We start from the raw sequence: 27,508 nt of genomic DNA on the forward strand, positions 1-27,508 counted from the left end.
TCACGTCTTCTTCTGTGTGTTTATTGGCTGGTTGCAAAGCAGAAATCTGATTACTGCCCGACTAATGTAGACCCAGAGTTTCCCTGTTATCTGATTACTCAGTGCATGCAAACACGTTGATTAGATTACTGACAAAATCTGATTTTCTGCAGTTATCGGATTATTAAGTGCATGTTAACGCACTCCTTGAGGGGGCACTGTATCTGCAATGGAAGATGAAGTAGCTGGTACCAAAAGGGAGCAGAGTCGAGTTGAGCTGGTACCATGCGGTGGAAAATTGGCTCTTGTTAGCTCTGTTATACATGTCTTAGGTTAGCTTTTGCTTAGTGGTTAGCTTTCTCTGACCTGAATGGAGAATGCTTACCTTTTCAGCAGGACAAGCCACATTAACCTTCTGATTGGTGTGGATAGTGCTTACATGAGTGCTACCCAAGCTTAGAACCGAAATGGGAGAATTTTTGGGAAAACACATCAGCCATTAATTGGACGCTGGAATTCATAGGCCACACTTTGTACATATATTGTGTGCCCATAAGAACAAGATTAACCTAATTAGAAAGAGAACATGAATTCAGGTTCCCTGGAGCTCTGAGCGTTTCTCCCCACCTGATTTTCTGGTAGCGAAGCGTTACTTCACCTACCGCGGTGTGTGTGCTAGTGTTTATGAGATTCTGTTGACACTGGAGGGATAGTTTGTGTGTGAGAGAGGGAGATAAGTATTACAAAGCAGCACTCTGAGGTGAGAAATGGTGCTTACATGGGTGATTTTTAATGGAAAAAGTATATATTTATATACACACAATCAACCTGTTAGCAAAAAACATATTCAGCTCTGACATTATTTACTGAAACCTGAAGGAAACTATTTATATGACGTTAGCAAAAGCTCACAAACAGATATGAGCAACGTACGTAATTTGACAAAAACGTACACACGTCCTCCTTCGCCAAATGTAGTCAATCAGCCAGGCAAACACACACGGTCTCAGAAGTTTGCTTCATTAGAACTACGAGGCTAAAGGTACGGTCTTAAATAGGTTCACTTGTTTTTTACTAGGGAAAATAGTTCTATTAAGAATCATGAACACTCAAAAGAACCCTTCACATGATTAAAGCGTTCTTTGCGTCATGAAAGGCTCTTCAGATCGATGGAAAATGTGCTATAGATGATTATACTTAGAACCTTTTTGAAAAGGGTTCTATATAGCACCAAAAAGGGTTCTGCAATTACGATGATAAGCTTGTATAAATACAAGAACCCTTTATAACATCCACAATACATTCTCCATCAATCTGAAGAACTATTTCACCAGGCAAAGAACCCATTAATCATACAAAGGGTTCTTTGAGTGTTCATGGTTCTATACAGAACCATTTTCCTAACTAAAGATCCCTTGAAGATCCTTTTTTGTGTTTTTAAGAGTGTAGCTAACAAGTAATGGAAGATTGTTAGTGATTTGCATGGTGCCAAGTATCATCACACGCACTGCATCTTAAATCTAGTTAACATATTTAATATTTCTCATTGCGAGATTGTTATAAGAACAATTTACAATTATTTTAGATGTATTTATGTGCTTTAGGTTATTTTATCTGGAGAAATTGCTTGTTGCAAGACATAATGCAGATTTTTTTTGGCACATTTTGAGATGTCTAGAAGTAATTCATCAATATGTATACAATAATCTCAGAATGAGAAATGTTAGCTATATTGACAAGATTAAAAGATTTTACTTGATATTTTTTATGATTTTTTTGCAGCACACTCGCCTCAATCTGTGTAAAGTTGTTCAGTATCTCTAATAGTCTTGATTATGAGGTTTCTGACACTGTATGAATCACTTATCTATAAACATGGACTAAAGTACATCAGCATAGCTTAAGACATGAGGGCTAAAGCTGTGCTGAATTGGAAGTGGGAAGCTCTGAGGTACATCATTGTAATGTTTCAGCTACAAAGTGGGGAAAAAATATGGACTCTCCATGGAAGCAAGTACTGTTAGCAACAAGCTAGCCAGCTAATGTTCGTGATATGAGTGATGACTTAAATGTTCATAATGTGTTTACGGTCTCAAAATAATGTACGGTCAGTGTTATATTTAACTAGCTATTGTAGCTGCATACAGATAGCAAATAATAAAGCTAATACTGCTAAAGCTAATGCTAAACCTGGAAAAGAGGACAACTTCACAGCTTTCTGAGTAAGAATTCCCAACTGAGGGGGCATTTTCTTTGTTTTGTTCCTAGTTGTAAATCAGAAATGAGTTTCAGGCCCCAGTCAGATGCGATATCAGCTTTCACTTCTTGTTAGCTACATTAGCCTCGTAGCCTCAGTGCTAAAATTAAAGAAACAGACGGCAAACACGTCTGAGCTGATCAGCTACATTTAGAGTAATGTATATAATGTTTCCTCAATGTCAGTTTAACTAAATGTTCACATTCTCATGCATTTCTTAAAGGATGATGAATCTCCTTAAACCTGGTTCATCTTCAATAAGCGCTACAGTTGCTCAATTTATCATTTGTATTGTAAGAAGCTGCTACACAGTACTCTGAAGGACACTCTCGGTCTGAAACATGAGCTGCTGTGATGAGTTGGAGGTTTGTCTACTTCTGGCCAACGATGGGGCGAGCGATGAGCTCCTTCATGATCTCATTGGTGCCTCCGTAGATGGGCTGAACGCGGGCGTCCGCAAAAGCCCTGAAAAAAGATGAACCACGTGAGAAACCGTGCAAGAAACATGTGAGAAACCACAGATAAACACATCAGGAGCCACATCAGGAGCCACAGCAGGGCATTTAGCATAAAGCTGGGGACTACAGCACAGTTTAAGCAGCTCAGATCAACAGGAAAGCCGTCCTTCGTTATGAAAGGTGAAACTCAAGCCACAGCTGAAGCATCTACATCAGCAGTACTGAAGGGGGGGAGGCGCACAGTTTTGTTTTATTACTGAATTAGACAAAAATTAGCCAAGATAAATAACCATTTAATACTGTGAACACATTTAAAGGGCTCATAACGCTTACTTTCAAGTCCATACAGGACATATATGGAAACTAAGCTGCAAAACATCTGAGCCTGTTTTGAACCCATTGCTTTTTGATGTCACAAAAACCAGTGCCCATTCAGTTTAGCCCCGCCCATTCACACTGAAGTTATAAAGAGTGCTTCCACTTGGACTGCTCAATAACAAAAAACAGGTTGTTTAATTGTAAGGGATAATGAGAGGTCCCAAAATGGTCATTTCCTATATTTGGTTTATAAAATCACACAAAAATGATGAGCTGAATTTTTGGAGGCTCTTTTACTGCCCTGTTGCGGCTCCACAGAAGAATTACATGTTTAGGTAAATTAAAATAATCCTTCTTTGCAGTAAAACAAAGCTCTGCTGATCGTTCTGACACAGTTTTAACAATAAATGGTCTTAAGCGCTGGAGTTAATGTAGAACTGCTAATTCACCCTTTATCCCTTAAGGTTGGCACGCAGACGCAGACAACAATCTCACTTAGCTAGTAGCTAACGAAAAAGCAAAGAGAAAGATTTAAGACGAACATCGATTATTTAGAGACTAATGGACTTATTTGCGTTTATTGTTTATCCATCAAGCTGTTTTCCTGATATGTTTAATCTGCAACAAGAAACTGTCGAACAATATAATGTCGCAAAGATGAAGTCTGCATCTCATTCGCCAGCTTCCGGTTCCCGTTCCATCTTAAATGGTGCCACAATGCGACTGCTGCACCATTTAAGGTGGAACAGGAAAATTCAAACAAGAAGCTGGAGAATGAGAAGCTGACCTCAGCCTTGGGCGGAAAATAAATAAAAAATAAATAAAACATTTTACAAGATGCTATTCTACTTGTGCGGAAAAAGTTTCCTACCAGAGACGCAAGAAAAGCAGCTATAGCTGAGATAAGGCTTAAGGCAGAGCAAGGTAAGTGCATTTTAATTTATATTATATTTTTAGCTTGTAGTAGGACATTAGCACATGCTGAAACATATTTACAGCCAAAATGATAAACATTACTTTAAAAAAAAATGAACATAAAATTTTGTGGCTCCAAAGGTGGTTTGATTTTTGTTAAAGGACAAAATGGCTCTTCCTAACATTTTGGTTGCGACCCCTTGTGAGGGATATACATCTACATCAGATTCAGGGAAGTCTTGCTGATCGGTATAGGCTTTCTCTGATTACTGGCGTCAAATGTTACATTAGTCACACATGGGTCATGTTGTGGGCCTTCATAGCTGCTGTGGTTGGTCATGACTTGTAAAAGACTGATTCAGTTCTTTCTGGAATACATGCAGAACCTTTTTAACCTACACCATAGAGAATCAGATCAAGCATGCCAGAAGAGTCTAATGTCACCATGAGCATTCACATCTACTGTTCCAGCACATGCTGTGAATACCAGAGCCAACAGCACAGAGCCAGACTGAATAAACACTGCCCCCTACTGGTCAGACCCACACTCAGAATACTTTAATGCACTTATTTCACACAGAGTTGCATCATATATGGGATTCAGGCAGGAGAAGAACGACACAGAAGCTTACACTGTCAGAAAAAAAGGTTCTGTGCAGTTACAATTTCCATTTGTCAATGTTCAAACAATGTAAATGTACCGTCTAAAGTATAAGAATGGATTTAAGGTCCAACTGTGCTGCTTAAATGAGTTTTTCCCCAGGGGAAGGGAAGATATTTGTACGTTTTCATAATTTAATGTTTTTAAGCAGAACAATAAAATGCCTACAGACAAGACAGGATGTATGGATTCAACACAACTACAAAAAATATAATTGCAATAAATTATTATACAATTAAGTTGCCTAACTAAAGTATTTGTTTACCTTCAGCAGTTTATGATTGGGTAGTTGCTTCAAGCCTTTCAGAAAAAAAAGTCTGTGTAGCACAGAATGTTTAACTGCTTTGTCATATAATAACAGCTATAAATTATATAATTAATGAAATAAAGTGTCTTGTCCATACATTCAAGACATAAAATAAACAAAACATGAGCATGTATCATATGAAGCGAATGTGGAGTGGAGCGTTTTTTCTGACGTGTGAGCAAGGAACGAGTGAAAAAGAAAACCTGGAGCAGAGCTGGAGCTAACACACTCTGAAAGGTACTGAAGACGTACCCTTGAGGGGACCGCCCGTGACACTTTAGTCCCCGTTTTTTCCTGAGACTGTGATACACAGACTGTACAAACTGGTATAAATTAGATTTTTCTAAGTTTGATTTCCTCTGATGGGCTGTTGTAACAGTCACTTACTTGGCGATTGGAAATTCCCACATGTAGCCCCACCCTCCGTGCAGCTGCAGACACTGAGTGGCCACTCTATTCTGTAGGTCTGATGCCCTGGAGAGAAGAAAAGAGCCAAAAAATAAAGTGAGAAAAGAAGAAGAGACAAAAGAAGAGGTGTAATGAGGTGAGAACAGACATGAAGAGAAGAAATGACAAAAGAAGAGAAAATACAAAAAGAGAAAAGAAGAGAGAAGAGAGAAATGAAGATAAGAAGTAACAAAAGAAGGAGAAGAAGTAAAGAGAGAAGTGAGAAGAGAAGAGGTAAGAAGAGTAGAAATAAGTGAGAAAATAAAAAGTGAGAGAAGAGGTGAGAAGAGTAGAAAAGAGAGGTGAGAAGTAAAGGAAAAGAGAAGGAGTGAGATAGGAAGAAAAGAATTGAGAAGAAAAAAGAAGAGAAGGGAAGGAATGAGAGGAGAAGAGGTGAGAAAAGGTACAAACTAATCACCTGTATCATATTTCCTCAATCAAATATTTTCATTTTTATTTTTATTTGTATTGTGTGTAAATGTTGGTGGATAAAGTGACAGTAAGCGAAGGCGGATATTTGAAGGTAAATCCTCACCAGTATTTGGCCATGGACGCTGTGCTGGAGTCCAGCTTTCTCTCACTGTGGAGCTGAAGGCAGCTGTCAATAAACGCTCGAGCCACACAAATCTCTGTTTTCAGCTCGGCCAGTTTGTGCTGAACCGTCTACACAGACAGACAGAAAGGGAGAGAGAGAGAGAGAGAGAGAGAGCACAATAACCTAGTTTAGTTTCGCTCTACAGTTGTAAATATAAATTCCATATAAAAAAAAACTTTGTCAGTCAATCTTGAACTTTGAGCACACTGAGAATGGCCATCATGTACAATGCAGCCGAGAATTACACAAAAACAAGGCACTGAAAAGAGTAAGTATACATTCCGGATAGTGAAAGTTAATAGCAGAATTAAAAGAAATTAGAGTTAAAATTTAACACGTTTTGTCTAATTCCCACCTGCAGGTCAGCGATGGTCCTGCCGAAAGCCTTCCTCTGCCTCACGTAGCTCCGCGTCTCCTCAAACATGAACTCACAGCTGGCCAGAGCCATCGCCGCTATAATCAACCGCTCCTGAGAGAGAGAGAGAGAGAGAGAGAGAGAGAGAGAGAGAGAGAGAGAGAGAGAGAGAGAGAGAGAGAGGTGAGAGGTTATAAGGGGTGTATATTTGACTCTCAAGGTGGTGAATACACTAAATCAATTTTGGAATAGTAGAATTTATTAAAGTGCATTTTTTGTTGTTTCTCATTTTTAAAAGGTATATTTTAAAAGTAAAAAGTTCAATTTAAACGACTGGGCTATTTTCAAATGTAAAAATAATGCTCAACTGTACCAAAATAAGATAAACAAACCTGAAAAAATTATGACATTTCATGATGCAGTGAATAACTCACACTGACTCACTGTGAAGTCTGAAGGTGATATCTGGCTTGCTGACCTGTGATTACCCTGCAGGTATCAGCTCTTACCTGAGGAAGCTCATTCATGAGGTAGTAGAACCCTTTATTCTCTTCTCCAAGCAGAGCGTCAGCCGGAAGACGAACGTCTTCAAAAAACAGCTCCGCCGTGTCCTGAGGATTAAACCACAGAGCAGAAAGTACAGGTTTGATTTCAGAATTTAAAGCTGAAATCAGTCTTCAGCAGTTTCAGGTCATTTGCTGTTCAAATTCAACACAATCCAGAACTCGAAAAGCAAAACTTCAGGAAATGAATAATTCGAGATAGCAGAGTTCTTCAAGGTTCTTCAAAAGTTCTTTAGTAAAGACCATGGTTCTATATAGAACCATGAACACTCAGAACCATTTCCATGCTTAAATGGTTCTTTGCATGGTGAAATCGTTCTTCAGATGGATGGAGAATGTGTTGTATATGGTTCTATATAGAACCTTTTTGAAAATGGTTCTACATAGCACCAAAAAGGGTTCTGCTGGTGCCAAGATAGCAACAGAATTATTATATAGATGTAATCAAACAATAGAAAGAAAACTCTTTTTGGTGCCATCTAGATTTTTACACCCGCAAATGGTTGTTTACAGAACCACTGTCTTTACTAAAGAAGCCTTGAAGACCCATCTTTTATATGAGTGTTATCTGGCTGTGAGAACCTGGTCCACAGTGTCCATTTAAAACTAGCTGGTTACAAACGCACATTGAGCTCTTCTTTAAAAACAAATAATAATAAAAAATATATTAAAAATGTAGAGTATGGGTCCTTTAACACTGCAGATTGTACTGTGCACCAAATCAAATAAATCATAATTAGTGAAGGTCCCTTTATTGTAATGGATCAGTCATGTAAATGCCTGGGTTAGCTGTGTGTGTTCACGTGTGTGTGAGTGTGTGTGTGTACCTGAGCTTTGAGGCCGATCTTGTCCAGCTTGCGTCCCTTCTGGAAGCCCTTGGTTCCGTTGTCCACCAGAAACAGACTTAGACCATGAGCCATCGTCTTTGCTTGACGATTCGTCACGGCAACCACCAGCACCAGATCACTCATCCAGCCATTAGTGATAAAAACCTGAGAGAGACAGTAAGTTGGGGGGGTGAGACAGAAAGACAGAGAGAAAAAAAGAGCAACAACAGAGAGAGAGAGAGAGAGAGAGAGAGAGAGAGAGAGAGAGAGAGAGAGAGAGAGAGAGAGCGCAAGAAAAAAAAGTGCAAGAGAGAGAGAGAGAGAACAAAAAGAAAGAGAAAAGAGGGAGAGACAGAGTGTGACAGAAAGAGAGGGAGATGAAAAAGAAAAAAGAGTGAAGAGAATGAAGAGAGAGACAGAAAAAGAAAGAAAGAAAGAAAGAAAGAAAGAAAGAAAGAAAGTGAGAGTGAGAGAGAGAGATGGAGAGAAAGAAAGAAAAATAAAAAAGTGTGATGGAGAGAAAAGAAAGAAAAGAAAGAAGAGAAAGAAAGAAGAGAAAGAAAGAAAGAAAGAAATGTGTGAGAGAAATACAGAGAGAAGAAAAAGAAAGAAAAAACAAGAGTGAGAGGGGGAGAATGTGGGGGAGAGAGAGAGAGAGAGAGAGAGAGAGAGAGAGAGAGAGAGAGAGAAGAAAGAAAAAGGAGGAGAGACAGGGTGAGACAGAAAGAGAGAGAGACAAAAAACAGCAAAAGAGAGGGGGGAGGTAGAAAGGGAGAGAGAGGAAGAGAGAGACACCGAAAGAAGAAAAAGAGAAAAGGAAGAGAGATAGAGGGTGAAGTAGAGAGAGAGAGAGAGAGAGAGAGAGAGAGAGAGAGAGAGAGAGAGAGAGAGAGAGAGAGAGAGAGAGAGAGAGATGGTAAGAAAGAAAGAAAGAAAAAGAGAAAGAGAAAAGAGAGAAGAGAAAAGAGAGAGAGAGAAAAGGATAGAGAGAGAGAGAGAGAGAAAACATCGTTACTGAGGAAACAAAAACCTTCATTTCCGTATTCTGAGAACTTAAGCTTACACTGTGTAAAATTGCATTGACAAATTGAAATTTCCCAAACTGACTTGGATAAATATAGACATACAATAAATACATATATGAATCTACATACATGAATTTGGGAATAAATATTTAAACCCATTTTCACATTAGCCATCAAGTGCACTTTCCGCCTGTGATGGAGTTTTCAGTTTTTGCGCGATGCTTTTTTTTCTTCAGTGATGTTCATGGAATACATTTGAGTGGAAATGTGTTTGATTTGTGAGTCAACACGTATTAAAGTGTATTTATTGTGTTTAAATTCTGTTTATTGTGTCAGTCATGCAGAATTGTTTGATATGAAGGAAGCTGCAGTTGTTTGTTTAATCTCAGTACGGTCTTGAATGTATTAATTAAAAATATCCATGTTTATTTCCATTCTGCCAGTGGACTGGCCACTAGGGGGCCCTGTGGAAAGATGCTAACTATTTTAACACATATTGAAGTACGCACGCAATAAAGACGTTACCTTATTTCCATTCAGAATCCAGTCACTGCCGTCTTTCCGAGCGTACGTCTTCACTCCCTGAAGGTCACTTTAACAGAGAAGAGCATATCAGATAAGTCAGGGGTCACAACCCAAATGTTAAGATAAGCCATTGTGTTCTCTCAACAAAAATCTATCAACTTTGGGAGCCACAACATTTTATGTCCATTTTAGTGAAGTAATGTTTTACCATCTTGGCCGTAAATATGTCTCGGTATATGTTAATGTACTAGTATAGGCTAAAAAATGTAATATAAACAAAAACACAGAGTTACTTTGATCTGCTTTAAGCTTTAGCACAGCTATAGTCGCTTTTCTCACATCTCCGGCAGGAAACTTTCCCGCAAAAGTAGAGTTTCTTGTAAAATGTCTCTTAATGTTCGACCTTTTTAACCAGCTGCTTGTTCAAATTTCCATGTTCCACCCTAAATGGTGCCTGAGACTCCAGAATGTAACTGCTGCACCATTTAAGGTGGAACTGGAAAATGTGAACAAGAAGCTGGCAAATTCAGCCTGGCGACTTTTTAGAGTTTCAGTTTCTCACTGCAGAGTAAACGTATCAGGAAACCAGCTGGAGTGATTATAAACGCAAATCAGTCAGTTCGTCTTTAAATTATCAATTTTGATCTTGAATCTTTCTTTTCTTTGCTATTTCTTTTGTTACTAGCTAGGCGAGTGTCTGCGTTGCTATGGTAACCAGCAGTCTGCGCTGATCTTCAGGGTTAAAGGGTGAATTAGCAGTTCTACATAAACTCCAGCGTTTAAGATAATTTATTATTGAAGCTGTGTTAGAATGATCATCAGAGCGTGACCTGTGACAACATATTTCGATTTATTACCTTTTTACAACTTCAAATTATATCACCAAACAAAAACTTTGTCAACATCTATTATCTAAAAAGAAAAAAAGTTTTCAGTCTGTTCATCTCACTTTTTATTTTTTATGAAATCATCATTTTTATTGCAGCAGCATTGGACGGTCTAGAAAGACAGACCAACACTATTATAAAATACTTACTTTAAATTTTTAGAAAAAAATATCGATACTTGACGTCTATGTATCGATACAATACTGCCACACAAAATATCGTGATACTATGCTGTATCGTTTTTTTCCCCACCCCTATAAGAAACATAACCTCCACAGTCTCTAAAACAGACTAACCATCATTTCCATAATGTCAGTATGTACGGTAGCACAGGGTGGCAGCTAATTCTCTTGGATCTGCAGCCCTGCTTTAGTAGCTAGCAGTGAAGGCTACAATGCTAACTCAGGTCACTAGTAATGCTAAAACAGCTGAAGTTGGTGAACTTCCTATTTATCCCCAGTAACGCTTGCCGGGTGGACTCTCACCTGCCGGCGCCTGGCTCTGTCATGGCGATGGCTCCGATACATTTCCCAGCAGTCATCTGAGGGAAATAACGCTCCATCTGAGCCTTAGAACCGTAATGACTGATATACGGCATCACAATCTCAGAGTGCAGGGAGAAACCGGGGCCGGAGCAGTTACAGTACATCCTACAGCACAGACACATGGTACACTGCAGTCTAGAACTTGACATACACACCCATTATAGTACGTTCTAGAACACACACATCCACTTGCTGCAACACATTCTAGAGTACTGACATAAGGAGCCACAACAGCACATTCTAGAACGCATGCATACATCTAGAACACATACATTAATACACTCAACACTGCACTCTTCAAAAATATATAGTTATCAGAGTGAGAGAGTAGTGTCGAGGGACAGGTGGGACACAGACAAGACACAGAGAGGTGAGACACAGAGAGGTGAGACACAGAGAGGTGAGACACAGAGAGGTGAGACACAGAGAGGTGAGAGACAGGTGAGTCACATACAGGTGAGAGACAGAGAGGTTAAGGAGACAGGTGAGATACACAGAGGTGAGACACAGAGATGTAAAACAGACAGACACGTAGGAAACAGACAGGTATAACAGACACATACAGGTGAGACAGAGAGGTAATACAGACACATACAGATGAGACAGACAGGTAAAACAGACACAAGCAGATGAGACAGACAGGTAAAACAGACACAAGCAGGTTAGACACAGGAGGTAATACCGACACAGACAGGTGAGAGAGTTAAGAAACCATAAGCAAATAAAAGAGACAGATAAAACACAGACAAGGTAAAACACAAGTCAGTGAGACACAGTGACAGGTGAGCCGTACTTACTGTTCCTCCCACACGATGGCAGCAGAGAGCAGGTCTCCCCCGACACCGCCCTGTTCAGCAGGAGTATAAATACCCAGCAGCCCCTGCGCCCCCGCCTTCTCCCACAACTCCCGACTCACCTGGCCAGCCTTCTCCCACCTACACACACACACACACACACACACACACACAACAACTTCCATGTAAGTCGTGCGTCCAGATCAAGAGTCTGAATCCCAGTGATGCCACAACCAAAACTGTCACTAATGTCAGCGATAGTTTCTGATGCTGATAAATGTGCAGGTGAACCGAAACATTGGACTGGGTCCTGTCTGCAGTAGAAACCACAGAACCGGTGCACTCACTCTGCGTGGTACGGCACCACCTCCTCCCTGAAGAACCGCCGCACGTTCTCTCTGAACAGGTCGTGCTCCTCAGAGAAGATCCGCCGCGTTCCGATGTCCATCATTGTCCGGGCCACGGACGTCTCTGGACGGAAGGGTGCAGTAGTGTGCCCCTGCAGGGACTCAGAGTGCTGCATTCTGGGAAATGGAGTCAACACGTCAATGGTTCCAAAGGTCTAGAGTACAGCAACATAAAGCGCTTCATAAAACAGCGTTACATAAAACAACAACTGCTGACCAACACTTTCGTCCAACTCGGATGAAAAAAAGTGCTATTTGTTCTCCAAAACCAACACAAAACCTGGTTTCTGGCTTTATTCTAGATTCCTCATATCCCTCCCCCAAGACCTGCAGCTAAAATCCATCAGACATCTCAGACTTCACAGTGAAGAAGTCTTCTGGAGGCTTTGGGTTTGCCTCAAGCCAAAAAACAAAAAAAGAGGCAATAAACTGAATTAAAGGAGAATTTGACACAAAAGCATTGTGAAGCATCTAAAAGCATCTTTTTTAAAAATCTGTATGTGTCGGTGCAACAAAGATGAGGAACTTCACAAAACAGCTTAAAGGGGAACTCCACCAATTTTTGGTTTGGTTTGGTGTGAAACGCTCCAGTTTAGAGAAACTTACAGAGTCAGAATTGTGGTGTGGTGAGAATTCACAGTGGTGGTGATAGAAACTAGACATCCACCTCTAAAAGCTCCCTCACAAAAAGTTATTACACAAAATGGTTATAAATTAACTGCCTGATGTCCGAAACTTTGTTTTATGATAGTTTTGAGAAGATCTTTGGCCTTAAAATCCATTCATGGTGGAGGGATACATGCTGAGAAAACATTTTTTCAGATTTTCCACTATTTTCCCATCATCAACATTCCATATAAACTCAGAAGACTCGTGTAGGTTCACTGGTGGTTTTGGATAGTAAATAAAATGTCTATATTTGTGTTGTGGTCATGGTGACCCCTGGTTCCTATCACCACCACTTTAAAGACATCTGAACTATTTCACACCAAACCGCTCTGAATCACTGTTTACATCTTACACACTCAATTATGGAGGGCATTTTTAAATATTGGTGGAGTTCCCCTTTAAGGGTGACACGAGACAAAGTGCAAGGTCACTTCTCTTGCCAGCAGTCTACAGAAGCCTGCATCTGCCACTGGAGAAAAAAAATATATATAGACATGTAATGAGTCATAATAATGAGAAGGTTTTCCATAATTATGACTTAGCATCTCATAACTTTGGCAGAGCATCTCATTATTATCACTTATATGCACAATAATGGGATTCTATCTCACAGTTATGAGAAACTGTTTAAATATCTCATAATATTTACTAACTCTCATAATGAGAGAATGTTCTCATAATTATAAAATACTAAGTCATAATCATGAGATAGTAACACATAATTGCAGGTAAGTCAATTTTGAGATACTAAGTCATAAGCATGAGAAAGTAAGCGATCATACTTATGACTTAGTATCTCAAAATTGACTAAGTCATAATTCTGAGAAACTAAGTCATGATTATGAGACAGTAAGTCATAATTATGAGAAAATAAGTCGTAATTATGATAGTCATAATTATGAGATGCTAATCACGTTATTATTAAATAGCAAGTGATAATAATGTGAATGCATGCCCTAACTCTGAGATACTAAGTGATAATTATGGAAAACGTTCTCATTTTTATGATTCTGGGTCCAGCGGCTGCAGCGGGCTTGTACGCAGTGAACTTTCCCCCAGTAGCCTCGATTATATAACACACTTCACTTCAGAACGGAGTACGTGACTCTCGGCAGACTGAAGAACAGACAGAGCGCTTTACTCAGACTGAAGACTGAAACGCTCTTAACTCCACAGAGCAGGAAGCAGCAGCGAGTCAGGAAGTTTATTAAATCACAAAAGAGTGAAAAGTGGGTGAGATTCAGTGTAACTCACCTGCTGCCCGCCGCAGCGTGTTTCCCCCAAAAACACACATTTTTACCGGGAGCTAAGAGCGACTTCAGGACTCTGGAAGGAAACATGGTGGAGAGTGAAGTGCAGAAACTCAACAACCGCAGATCTGGATCTTTTTATTTATTTGTTTGGTGACGTTACAAGTGAAGCTCCCCACACGCTTTTATTCCCACCCATTTTGAGGCAAGCCACGCCCCGTCCGGATTCTACTGCATGTCAAAATAAAAGCCCGGAAACGTCATTTTTGTGTGTGTGTGTGTGTATATATATATATATTGGTGGTGGATTGATTGGTTCTTGTCTGACACTGCCAGCAGGTGACTTTTTTTGAGGCTTCTAAAAAAACCCTCAGTAGCTTCACTTCTCACGAGAATAAAGAATCTGAAAAAAGAACCCAACCAAATAGAGCTATAGCATGTCCCAGCATATATATACATTTTTTTTTCCGTTATGTAGCTTATTTATCTATATATTTATACACGGTTTTATTCCCGCCAATATTCTGTTATTCTACTGCGAATTCCGAATTCTACTGCGTGTCAAAATAAAAGCTCAGAAACGTAATTTGTGTATATATATATATATATATATATATATATATATATATATATATATATATATATATATATATATATATATATATATATATATGAGAGAGGTGGATTGATTGGTTCTTCTCTGACACTGTCAGCAGGTGACAGACATCTAAAAATAACCTCATTAGCTTCACTTCACACCAGAATAAAGAATCTGAAAAAAAAACCTAACCATATAGAGCTATAGCATGTCCCAGCAGTCGAACAATAATAATAATAATATTATTATTATTATAACCACAACTGAAATGAACCTTAGGGCATGTTTCTGTTACGCCTTACTGTATCTGTGGTACAGGATACAGGTTCCTGCTGCCCTATGGTGGAGGTGTACAGTTATGACAACACAAGTAACGAACTACACTTCTGGTATATCTGATGTATTTTTCAAGTGTATCTAATACTCAGATGTAGTAAATAAATTTCCTCCTCAGTCCCAAGACTTGACACTTTAAAAACAATGTTTTGTTATGACTTTTGCTCTCTGCTGCGTATAAAACAACATAATATGTGAATCATTTTTTTCGTTTACAGGGAAAGATATAAATTAGAATTCATAATATAAAATTCAGTGTCCAGTATATCGGACATTTGGACATTTTGGGCACATGAAATATATAGATCATAAATATATATCACATTTACAACACATTATCCATCAATCTGAAGAACCATTTCACCATTGAGTGTTCATGGTTCTGTATAGGACCCAAGAACCCTTTTAGAACCATCTTTTTCAGAGTGTATGTTGGTGCTTTTCTCTGTTATCTCTAATGTAGAAGCCAGTTTAGCTGGAGAACATTTCCTGCTGACTGCTTTACTGGTGATAGGCCTGGGCAATATTACAATATATATCGTTATTGTGATAAATTATATCACAATACAATTGATGCTCTGAACATATGGTGTATATCATCAGTCCTTGTAGACACTGACCAACTCCATGTTTCACTATAAAAAGAGCAAAATTAGGCCCGTTTAAAGGTGCAGTATACGATTTCAATCCAATACACTTTTAGCGAGTAGCTCCTCACTGTCCGCTAGCTCTCTAGTCTGGTGTTGGTACGAGAGCTGGTTTATGAGGAGTCTGACCTCTTCCTTTTTTCCACCCGTTATATCAAAAACATGACTGCAAAACACCAGAGGGCGCCAGCGAGCAAGTCCTTAATGAATGGGGGCAAATGGAGCTAAACGCTAAAACGAAAAGTTAAAATAGTTTCTAATCACTTACACAGAACTTTCCTTTAATTTTAGAAGTAGAAGGACGTATTTCACTAAAAAAACAAAGAAAACTTGCATGTTTCCTTTTTCTACAGCAAATAGGTTTTGGGCAGCAGGACTCTAACATTACTGCTACCAGTGGTGGATGAAGTACACAAACCATGTGCTTGAGTTAAAGTAGAGATGCCCAAGGTAAAATATTACTCCAGTAAAAGTAGAAGTTCCTCCCTTCAGACCTCCACTTGAGTAAAAGTACAAAAGTATTTACCTTCAAATGTACTTAAGTATGAAAGTAAAAGTACTTAAAGATTAATTATGGCTCTAATGTCCTGTTATAATTTTTGTAACAAGACTCGCTTCATTAACTCATTTTAGGTGAAAATACTCCAGTGTCACTCTTGGTAAACCAGTCTTTTAATAGAATGTCATTAATTAGTGACGCTGATGTCTATTAAAATTATCATATGAACAAAACACTGAAGGCAAACAGTTTCCACTAAGTGGCCATGAAATAACTTTTTGCGAACAAGCAAAGTTTCGGTTTAAGATTTAACTGCGACTTAGTTTAAATAAAAATTAATTTAAATTTAATAAAAACTTGCTTTAATCACAGGTTCACAAATGAGTTTTCCTTTACTGTATTGCATCTGTAGGTCTCTGTTCATAAACATAAACTAGCAAAAACAAATTTACTATGAAGTGAAATAATGTTTGTATAAATTCAGAAAAAAGACACGTGTCAGTACATATTTCTATATTGTGGTCTATTTACACAAAGTTTGGTTAGAGTCAGGAGTTTCTTCCATCATTTATGTTGAATAGACACTCCCAAACTTTTACGCTGCTGCACTGACGTTGAACCGTATTCTTGCACTGGGTAGCTACGTCCAACAGGTCAAAACAAGCTCAAAACAAAGTGCGCGCTGTTCCCTGATTGGTGTACTTGTTTTGCACTTCTTTCATTTTGACATTATGTTTTTATACACACATAAACCAAAAGGAACGACAGACTTCTCATAATGTAGTGGAGCAAAAAGGAAGATATTTGACTTTGAAATGTAGTGGAGTGAAAGTAAAAAGTCGCCTAAAATGGAAAAACTTCAGTAAAGTACAAATACACAAAAAACTACTTAAGTACAGAAACTAATTACATTTACTTAGTTACTGTCCACCACTGACTGCTACTGAGCGCTAGCTGGTTAGCATTACTGCTACTGAGTGCTGATTGGTTAGCATTACTGCTACTGACTGCTGATTGGTTAGCATTTCTGCTACTGACTGCTGATTGGTTAGCAGTACTGCTACTGACCGCTGATTGGTTAGCATTACTGCTACTGACCACTGACTGGTTAGCATTTCTGCTACTGACTGCTGATTGGTTAGCATTACTGCTACTGACCGCTGACTGGCTAGCATTTCTGCTACTGACTGCTGACTGGTTAGCATTACTGCTACTGACCGCTGATTGGTTAGCATTTCTGCTACTGACCACTGATTGGTTAGCATTACTGCTACTGACTGCTGACTGGTTAGCATTTTTGCTACTGACTGCTGATTGGTTAGCATTACTGCTACTGACTTCTGATTGGTTAGCATTACTGCTACTGACCGCTGACTGGTTAGCATTTCTGCTACTGACTGCTGATTGGTTAGCATTACTGCTACTCAGTGCTGATTGGTTAGCATTTTTGCTACTGAGCGCTGGTTGGTCTTGTAATGCCCTGAAATATAATTATAGGTTATATGCACCATTTAAGGTAGAATCGGAAAATCTGAACCAGCAGCTGAGGTGCTGAAATGTAATTGCAGCACAATTTAAGGTGGAACGGGAAAATTTGAACATGCAGCTGAGCCACTGGTATGTAACTACTGCATCAATTAATGTGGAACGGGAGTTTTTTCTCTGTTTCAACTGACGAGATGCCTGAAAAAATGAATTTTGTGACATATTGTGTATCGGGAAATTTCTTAAATGCTCAGGATATTATATTTAGCCATATCGCCCACCTCTAACTGATGATAGCTGTCTCACTTTTTTAACTGTGTTGGCCAGAAGGATGGCCATATGTCACAGTACCCTTTGGCTACTTCTCTGTGACATTGTACTGGACAGAGTTGAGGGTGCACTGCAAATTCTGATCAGCTCTTTAAGCTGCGGCTGCCTTAAAGTACGGAGTTAAAACTCCAGCAGTCTTGGCTCTTTATCTCAGTTTCAGCTCCGTTACGCTGCAGTGGCGTCAGGTCGCCGCTGAGTGGCGCTGTGTGGTCATTTTTAAACTGGCTGTACTGACTGTAGTGGGAAACAGTAAAGAGCAGGTTTGTACTGTAAGCTTTACAGTCATTTAGTGCTGATTTACAGTGTGAATTGTGAACTGAGGCAATTTATTACAGTTTAAACATTTTTGCAACGTAACATTTGACAATGTCAACTACTGTCATCATCATCATCACCATTATCTTGTTTATCTTCATCATCATCTTTATCATCATCTTCATCAACATCATCACCATCATCACCATTATCTTCTTCATCTTCATCATCACCATTATCTTCTTTATCTTCATCATCATCATCATCATATCGTCAGCATCATCACCATTATCTTTTTTTCATATTAGTTATTTACTCACGTCTCCATGGCAACTCCGCTGCTAGTACACTACTGTGAAGTTTGTTTTTCTTTTTTCTTCTTTTTTTTTACTATTTTATTACTGTCATCATTTTCTTCTTCATCTTCTTCCTCAACATAATCCTTTTCCTCCTTTTCTCCATCATTATCATCATCATCCATCATCATTATCTTTTTCTGCATCACCACCATCATCATCCTCAACTTTATTAATGCCACTATCTTCATCACCATCATCTTCCTTATTATAATCACCATTACAATTATCATCATTCATCATTTTAATGATCATATTCTTCCCCTTTTCATCTTCAACATCCTTTCATATTTTTTATTTTTCCTCAACTTCATCACCACCTTCATCATTACATTCTTTATTTTCTCCTTCTTTTGTCATCTTTTTTCATTTTCGAAATCATTCTCATCTTCATCTTTATCATCATTTTATTTAATCATCATCTTTTTCTTTTTCTGCTTTTGTTCATCATGTTCTTCTTCATAACCTTCTATCACCCTTTCTTCATCACCATAATCATGTTCTTTGCCTTCCTCATCCTCATCCTCATATTCAACTTCTTCATCATCATTTTCTTTTTCCTCCTTTTCTTCATCACCATCATCATCATTTTGTTCCCACCACCAGGTGTCGCGCGCACGGAAGGGGGAATTGCCCCCCCACACTCACACACATTTCCCTCTCCCACTTTAAACACACTCCTAATGACGTAAAAGCGCGTGTCTTTATGGTAGCAACATAATAAAATATAATATAATATAATTTAACGCAGCGGATTCATTAGAACACTTTCCGTTTTCCCTCCAAACAAACACGCGCCCCTCATAACCGCCATCAGCGCGGATCAATACGGAGTGACGCAGGTGGTTACGCACAGGGGGCGGGGCTGAGGATCGCCCCTCCTCTTCCTCCTCCTCCTCCTCCTCCATCGCTCCGTCTTCTTTATTCCGGAGCGCCTTCTGAGAGCAGACAGAGCGGAGCAAGTGCTTCATGCGCGTTTTAACGGAAGCCTGATTTCAGCACCGCGAGGCACAGAACAGCTCCGCGCGCGCGCACACACATACACACACACACACACGCACACACACACTCACACACACTCACACACACACACACACACACACAGTCGGTGTCGCGAGGTTTCTGTGGTTCTGATGGCCATGAGGACGCTCGCGCTGCTCCTTCTGCTGCACGTCGTGGCCTCAGCAGCGTTCCCCACCACACCTGCAGGTGAGCGCGAGCTCTTCACACACACACGCACACACACACACGCACACATTCACAATATAAACATGTAAAAACAGGACTAAACTCGAGCAGCAACAAAGTCCTGTCTGTAATAACAGCTCAGTGCTTCATTGTTTTAAAGCGGAAAGAACAAAAACACGTTTCATCTTTCATTTCAACACTCACATCTATGTAATACATATGAGACACTCACAGTACCTTTGTTTTTAACTCACAGCTTTTACTTCCAGGCAGTCAGAGTTCTGTAACAGGATGTGTTTAGTTACTGAACCCTCTGTTTACCCTCCACAGCCTGTTTTACCCCCATCAGAACCCTCTGTTTACCCTGTCAGCCTGTTTTACCCCCATCAGAACCCTCTGTTTACCCCCCAGCCTGTTTTACAACATCAGAACCCTCTGTTTACCCTCCATAGCCTTTTTAACCCCATTAGAACCCTCTGTTTACCCTCCAAAGTCTTTTTTATCTCCATTAGAACCCTCTGTTTACCCTGTCAGCCTGTTTTACTCCAATAAAACCCTCTGTTTAACCTCCACAGCCTGTTTTACTACATTAGAGCCCTCTGTTTACCATACATCGCCTGTTTTACCCCTTAGAACCCCCTGTTTACCCTCCAAAGCCTGTTTTATCTCCATTAGAACCCTCTGTTTACCCTCCAAAGCCCGTTTTACCTCCTTTAGAACCCTCTGTTTACCCTCCAAAGCCTGTTTTACCTCCATTAGAGCCCTCTGTTTACCTTCCAAAGCCTGTTTTACTCCAATAAAACCTACTGTTTACCCTCCAGAGCCTATTTTACTCCCATTAGAACCCTCTGTTTACCCTGCATAGCCTGTTTTACCTCCATTAGAGCACTCTGTTGGTGATGCTAAGCCTGGACGTCTAGCTAAGAATTTCACTTTAGAGTAAAATGTATTTCTCTAAAAGCTCATAAACTTAAATTTATGCTTAAGACTCACAAAAACGTCTGCTGAACGTCTTTTAAACTGGAGGTTGTGTGATACATGATTTTTAGCATCATTGTGATGCTTGCCTTTCAATACTTAATATTGCGATATGAAAATGTTTTGTTGTTCGCTATAAACATCCAGAACAATCAACTGGGTTTCTTTTGGAATTTAGATTAAATATATGTAAATAAGTTTGATAAAATAATGTAGGACAATCTTTACTCATGTAACATAAACATGGCTTTAATAAATTTAAGTTGCACCGTGTAACGGTCCAACAGTGGTATAATCAGAGTTGGTATTTTGTCCGTATCATTCCGTCCTACTTTAAACCAAATCCGTTCCTCAAGCTTCAAACCCCAAAGCCAGCCTTGTGATGAGGTCCTGTTGTGCGGGTGTTGTTGTGTCTGTTGCGCATCGACGGCGCTCTATTTTCATGGCGGTTTAATCTCTTTGGCCGGTAATCCGCTTATTTCCGATTGGACGCTGTGGATTGAAGCTGCTGGCTGTGGCGTCCTTGCTCATCACTCAGAGCTCACTGAGCATTAAAATCATTAGAAAGTAGGACTGTGCTTCCTCTGATCGACCACAGCGCTCTTCTAAAACTGAAAATGACACTGAAGTCAGATGGGTCACATTAACAGAATCACACAGGGAAATTTCTGAAGTCCATAAATATGCACTGCCCTGATTTCGTCTCAGTGAAAAACAATTAAACTCCATGGGTATTGCAATGAATCAGTCTCTGCCAGTTGAGCACTGATATTCTTACATGTATTAGATGTTTAGATATGCAAATAAGCTGGTATCTTATTAAAATTGCATAAAAATATAGCCTTGGGATGATTTTAGAGTTAAAATGTTTGTAAAGATTGTACTGCACATTGCTGGAATCTCATCTTTTTTAATAATAATAATAATAAAGGTGATTTCATAGGACAACATCTAGTAGAAATCAAACTACTGGCAATGTATTAAGAAATCCTTCAGCATATGGTTAGGAATGAACATGCATATATTCTGTTAACTGAGATTTTTGGTTCTGAATGTAGAGAAAGGGTGATTTTGAGAAAAATTATTTTAAGAATTTTCCTCAGTGCTGTATTACCCCGTGAGATCTCAGTAAACATGAACCATTTGTGTAAATGTTGTCATTACTATCATGGGAACCGACATATTTGGGTATCACAATACCAACATTTAGAATCAGTTATTCATTCAACCTAATGAGAAACTGTAGAACAGACTCAGTTTATATCATAATACTTACATTTAGAGTCAGTTATTCATTCAGCCTAATGAGAAACTGTAGAACAGACTCAGTTTATATCACAATATTTACATTTAGAGTCAGTTATTCATTCAACCTAATGAGAAACTGTAGAACAGACTCAGTTTATATCACAATACCTATATTTAGAGTCAGTTATTCATTCAGCCTAATGAGAAACTGTAGAACAGACTCAGTTTATATCACAATACCTATATTTAGAGTCAGTTATTCATTCAGCCTAATGAGAAACTGTAGAACAGACTCAGTTTATATCACAATACCTACATTTAGAGTCAGTTATTCATTCAACATAGTGAGAAACTGTAGAACAGACTCAGTTTATATCACAATACCTACATTTAGAGTCAGTTATTCATTCAGCCTAATGAGAAACTGTAGAACAGACTCAGTTTATATCACAATACCTACATTTAGAGTCAGTTATTCATTCAGCCTAATGAGAAACTGTAGAACAGACTCAGTTTATATCACAATACCTACATTTAGAGTCAGTTATTCATTCAACCTAATGAGAAACTGTAGAACAGACTCAGTTTATATCACAATACCTATATTTAGAGTCAGTTATTCATTCAGCCTAATGAGAAACTGTAGAACAGACTCAGTTTATATCACAATACCTACATTTAGAGTCAGTTATTCATTCAACCTAATGAGAAACTGTAGAACAGACTCAGTTTATATCACAATACCTACATTTAGAGTCAGTTATTCATTCAACCTAATGAGAAACTGTAGAACAGACTCAGTTTATATCACAATACCTATATTTAGAGTCAGTTATTCATTCAGCCTAATGAGAAACTGTAGAACAGACTCAGTTTATATCACAATACCTACATTTAGAGTCAGTTATTCATTCAACCTAATGAGAAACTGTAGAACAGACTCAGTTTATATCACAATACCTACATTTAGAGTCAGTTATTCATTCAACCTAATGAGAAACTGTAGAACAGACTCAGTTTATATCACAATACCTACATTTAGAGTCAGTTATTCATTCAGCCTAATGAGAAACTGTAGAACAGACTCAGTTTATATCACAATACCTACATTTAGAGTCAGTTATTCATTCAACCTAATGAGAAACTGTAGAACTGGACTTACAGCTGGACTTAAATGTTCACTGTGAGGGTGTGTTTGGTGCTACAAGTGTGACTTCGGCCATGTTGAGGCTTGGGTAAAAGAATATTTGATTTGTGTTTTAATGAAAGCTGTTTGTATTCTGATGCAGGAAAGACAGAGTCCAGCAGGCAGCTAACCGAGGAGAGGCCGCTCCAGCAGCAGGTACAACCTCACCACGACATCACACAAAACATCATAACACAAATGTGAAGCTGATACAACTGTACAATTTGAAAAAAATACCCATATCACAATTATACAGCTGTATATTTTCTTACTCAAGCCTGTTTGGGTTATTGAAAAGCGTTATGCATTTATAATGTGTTATTATTATTATTATTGTTATTATTATTATTATTATTATTACTGCAGTACTCCTCGTGATATACTAAAACACACTACCAAGCATACACTCTTTAAAAATGTACCACACAGTATTCTTTGGGCAATTCCATTGAAGAACCACTCTGATCCCTAAAGAACCATATCTGAAAAAGATATTTGTGATTGTGAAAAATCTTTCGAATGCTTAAAGAGAACCCTCCCATAATGTAAAGGTTCTATACTGATTTAAAGGCTCTTTCTAGAACCGTTAGATTATGTGGAGGCATTTTAAAGGTTCTTCATGCTCACACATTTCATTTACAAAAATGGTTCTTTAAAGAACCATCCATTGAAACGCAACAAAGCATTCATTCAGTGATGCTGTAGAAGAACCACTCTTGGTTCCCTATGAAACAATGGCTGAAAAAAGATCTGTGAGAGTGAAGAACCTTTTAAAGGCTTAAAGGACCTTGGCAGAAAGCTATGTACTGAAAGATTCTTAGGGGAACCAAAGGTACTTCTTCTATGGCATTGTGCAAAGAACCTTTTTAGGTACCTTTATTCTTGAGACTGTACAGGATTAATGATTGTTCTGAATTATTTTTGACCAGCATTCATATTAAGAGATTTATTAAAGAGTTAATTTGCATATTCATAATGACCCAGCTGGTTCTGAAATCAGGGCTGAACTGCTCTGAGCAAATTCTGCACTGAGTCTTTGATTAGTATTTCTCTGATTCACACTCTTAGCCAGAATAGTTCTGTGTAGCACTCAAAAGGGGTGCTTTGACTTCTTTGTTACAATAGTGGATTCCCTTTAGGGGCCATTTCAACCATTTTCAAAAGGGTTCTTTAAAGAACCATATAAAACTGTTTTTTCATCATAGAGTAGAACTATATGAGCATTTTAAGATTGTAGAACTCCAGTTATTACTGTACACTCTTTAAAAAAACGGTTCTTGAAGTGTTCTTTAGTAAAGACTGTGGCTCTATTTAGAACCATAAACACTCAAAGAACAATTGTCATGCTTAAAGGATTCTTTGCATGGTGAAATGTTTCTTCTGAAAAAGGCACCAAAAAGGGTTCTGCTATTGTTACTATGTCAAGCTTGTTACAACAGAAGAACCATTTTTGGTGCTCTATAGAACCATTTTTAAAAGTTCTATATAGAACCCTATAAAACACATTCTCCATCAAGCTGATGAACCATTTCACCAGGCAAAGAACCATTTAAGCATGCAAATAGTTCTTTTGGTGTTCATGGTTCTATATAGAGCCATTGCCTTTACTAAACAACCTTGAAGAACCTTCTTTTTTAAGAGTGTATACTATTAAAATGGGACTATGTACATATGCAAAAAACTAAAGTAATAGATGTTTTTTCATCAAATTATCATAATATGTATTGTTTTATTAATTTACTACTTTATATTTTTCTCTCAACAGATTGCAGAGGCGGACAGCATCAGTAAGACAGGTGAGTGACCACAACCAGGAAAAATGACCAAGCTCTTTAAAGGGCCCATATTTAGGAGGTGCACAACTTCTGATGTTTTAAAGTTGACAGTTTTGTGATGATAGTTGAGTCGACGTCGACTAATTGCTGATGATGTCATGAGTAAAAACACAGGAGAAGGGAATGCTTTGCAACTAGCGACTTTAAAAATTCCGACTTTTAAAATCCATGATGAAGCCAAACTGTACAGGTCAAGAGATTGCATCACTAGCCTTCAGGGAACCGGAAATACGGACCCCGAAATCTTGCAAATTTGTATCCGACTTAGGCGCACCCTAGGCGGCCTTGCCGAGACGCATGACAGATGCGAGCCAGAGAAATTTAGAGCACCGTAACTCAGTGAAAATAAGAGTAACTGACTTCAAACCTCAAACTTTTTATTGTAGTCTTAGGGAAACCGGAGATAATAACGTTCAACTAGTCAACATCAAGCTATTCGACAAGTCTGTACAAACCCTACACATAACATACACCTGGGGTCGTATTACAGAAACTTCTTAAGTCTTTTGTTTAGTCTCCATGATGACTTCAGAACGGACTGAATTTATGACAGTAGCTATTACAGAATAACAGTTCCTAACTTCATAATCTCATCATTAACTCCAGATAAGAAGACAGCATAACACAAACATCCTAACTAAACCTCCTAAATACTGTCCTAACTTTAGGATAAACCCCAACAGTGTCCTAACTTCTGTTTAAGCGTCCATTTCTATGGTTTTTAGGCAGCTGTGTCAGGCAGCATAGTTCACTACTAACATAATGACACTACATTTATTTCTACTGTAAAACGCTGCTTTCACTGTGAGATGATTTTCTTTTCTAACTCTGCGTTTTAAAGATCTCAGACACTGCAGACTCGATCTCCACCGCCCCTCTGATCACCTTCGTGTATTAATGTTGATGATGAAATATTACAGTGATGGTGGTGAATAATGAGGAGACGGAGCTGAACGTGTGTCTGTTTATTAGGAGGAGTAATGTTAGCGCGCTCGGCTAAAGCGTTTGGGAAATGGAGACTGAAACCGGGAAGCGGCAACGCTCTGATAACCAGCAGGGGGTGCTCTCACAGTATTCACAACTTACAGTTCATCACTCTTTAGTTTTGTTTGACCTTTTAACATCAGTAACAGTAGCTAACATTAGCTGTCTGGCTAACTAACTTGATGATTTTGATTACATGTTTACGTTTCAGCTGTGCGAGTCTAATCGGTTAGGTTTCTTAACTTAAGATGCTGTAAGATAAGATTCCTAAATTAAGATCAGATTTGCTTCCGTAATACGAATTTGTGAAAAAACGTATCTTGACCTGTCAGATCTTAACTTAAAACAAAATTTTTTGGGACGTTTCTGTAATACGGCCCCTGATATGTAATTTTGATGGTCATGATCTTTTTTAATTAAAGGTGTAGCATCTGTAATTAAAGTAGTCTGTATATGGAAACTGAGCCACCATGGTTGTGATGCTACATCCATTTACCTATGACCACCCATTCATTCTAAAATTAATTTGACCGTCAAATTGTTATAAATAAATAAAATATAGGAAAAAGAGAAGGAAAGAAACTGTAGAATGTGGGTCCTTATCCTTCAGTTTTACAGTTTCTGTAGAAAGACATTATTTAAATGATAAATGATATTTAACTTATGCACTTTTCTTTCAGAACCCAAACCCACCCAGCCATCTGAGGCGGAGTCTGACTCTGACAATGATGACATCACTCTGTTGAAGACTCTGGCTGAGAAATCTAAAGAGTCAAAAAATGAAACACCAAAGTCAGACTCAGGAGAGCGTTTTGTACCCGACGAATCCGATTCAACCAAGAACAGAAGAGTAGCAGATGACTACGATTCCACCAAGAATGGCATGGACTACAAATACCAAGGTAAAAACTACAAGTACCACATACAGTAACATTTTATCATTAAAATTCAGCTGGCTTTGAAAGCAGTGTTTTAAAAATAATGTACTATACATACTGAGTACTATCCATACTCCACCTACAAATGTCTGTTGCTGCTGTTGCGACACAGAAGTTTGGCCCCACCCATTCAGCCTACAGCAGTTTAGCCCCACCCATTCAGCCTACATCAGTTTGACCCCACCCATTCAGTCTACAGCAGTTTAGCCCCACCCATTCAGTCTACAGCAGTTTAGCCCCCACCCATTCAGCCTAGAGCAGTTTAGCTCCACCCATTCTGCCTATAGCAGGTTAGCCCCACCCATTCAGCCTACAACAGATTAGTCCCACCAAATCAGCATACAGCAGTTTAGACCTGCCCATTCAGCCTGCAGCAGTTTAGCCCTGCCCATTGAGCCCACAGCAGTTTAGCTCATTCCCAATGAAGTGATGTGGAGTGTTATTCAGTAATTTGGAGTGGACGTTGTGGGAAAGCAATTAAACGTTGTACTGTTCCTGGCTGTCAGGATGCAAATGGATTACTGCAGCTTCCAAGGGATCCACTGATCCGAAAGGAACAGCTAAAGGGGATTTCAGTTTCAGCTCAACAGTTTGCTCCACAATTCAGCCCAGCCTGCTTTTTGACTGAAGCTCAATGCATGGCAGCTAATCAGAACAGAGCTTGTTTACATATATCAGTCTTAAAGGCACAACCTGTTTAATTGTAAAGAGAGGTTAGAAAAAATGTAATGATGTAGACAAGGTTAAGAGTGATTCTGAGGTCTTTTAAACCAAGAGCTGAAGTTGTGTGCGAGTGATCTTTAATGTCAGTAGCCTGATGCTTTCAGAGACATTTTGTATTGTGTGGATGGAAGAGAGAGA

General features: G+C 38.8%; 2 protein-coding genes across 2 annotated transcripts in view; one reads left to right on the plus strand and one right to left on the minus strand.

Moving 5' to 3' along the window:
• Positions 1-1,405: 1,405 nt before the first annotated feature.
• On the minus strand, positions 1,406-13,997 carry acadl (acyl-CoA dehydrogenase long chain). Its single transcript, XM_036564557.1, has 11 exons — positions 13,789-13,997; positions 11,806-11,982; positions 11,462-11,599; positions 10,605-10,769; positions 9,233-9,299; positions 7,683-7,847; positions 6,802-6,903; positions 6,293-6,406; positions 5,878-6,005; positions 5,283-5,369; positions 1,406-2,701 (listed from the first exon to the last, which is right to left on the minus strand). Exons 1-11 carry the CDS (start codon positions 13,872-13,874, stop codon positions 2,608-2,610), a joined length of 1,323 nt encoding a protein of 440 aa, XP_036420450.1. The 5' UTR covers positions 13,875-13,997; the 3' UTR covers positions 1,406-2,607.
• A 667-nt stretch (positions 13,998-14,664) lies between these two features.
• Positions 14,665-27,508, plus strand: part of scg3 (secretogranin III) — a 42,451-nt gene continuing 29,607 nt past the window's right edge. Inside the window, exons 1-5 of the mRNA XM_036564540.1 lie at positions 14,665-14,752; positions 19,161-19,499; positions 22,994-23,046; positions 24,656-24,686; positions 26,390-26,611. Of these exons, the coding sequence (XP_036420433.1) occupies positions 14,665-14,752; positions 19,161-19,499; positions 22,994-23,046; positions 24,656-24,686; positions 26,390-26,611 (733 nt within the window). The remainder of the gene's footprint in view (positions 14,753-19,160; positions 19,500-22,993; positions 23,047-24,655; positions 24,687-26,389; positions 26,612-27,508) is intronic.

This window comes from Colossoma macropomum, unplaced genomic scaffold (assembly GCF_904425465.1).
Source record: "Colossoma macropomum unplaced genomic scaffold, Colossoma_macropomum, whole genome shotgun sequence".
In the NCBI taxonomy this organism is placed as follows: domain Eukaryota; kingdom Metazoa; phylum Chordata; class Actinopteri; order Characiformes; family Serrasalmidae; genus Colossoma; species Colossoma macropomum.

Excerpts from the sequence above, each read along its gene's own strand:
- acadl (XM_036564557.1), bottom strand. The coding sequence starts at position 13,874 with ATGTTTCCTTCCAGAGTCCTGAAGTCGCTCTTAGCTCCCGGTAAAAAT. Across the intron at positions 9,300-10,604 it reads ACAGAGCCAGGCGCCGGCAG|TGACCTTCAGGGAGTGAAGA; the intron begins GTGAGAGTCCAC and ends TCTCTGTTAAAG. Across the intron at positions 7,848-9,232 it reads GGATTCTGAATGGAAATAAG|GTTTTTATCACTAATGGCTG; the intron begins GTAACGTCTTTA and ends TGTCTCTCTCAG.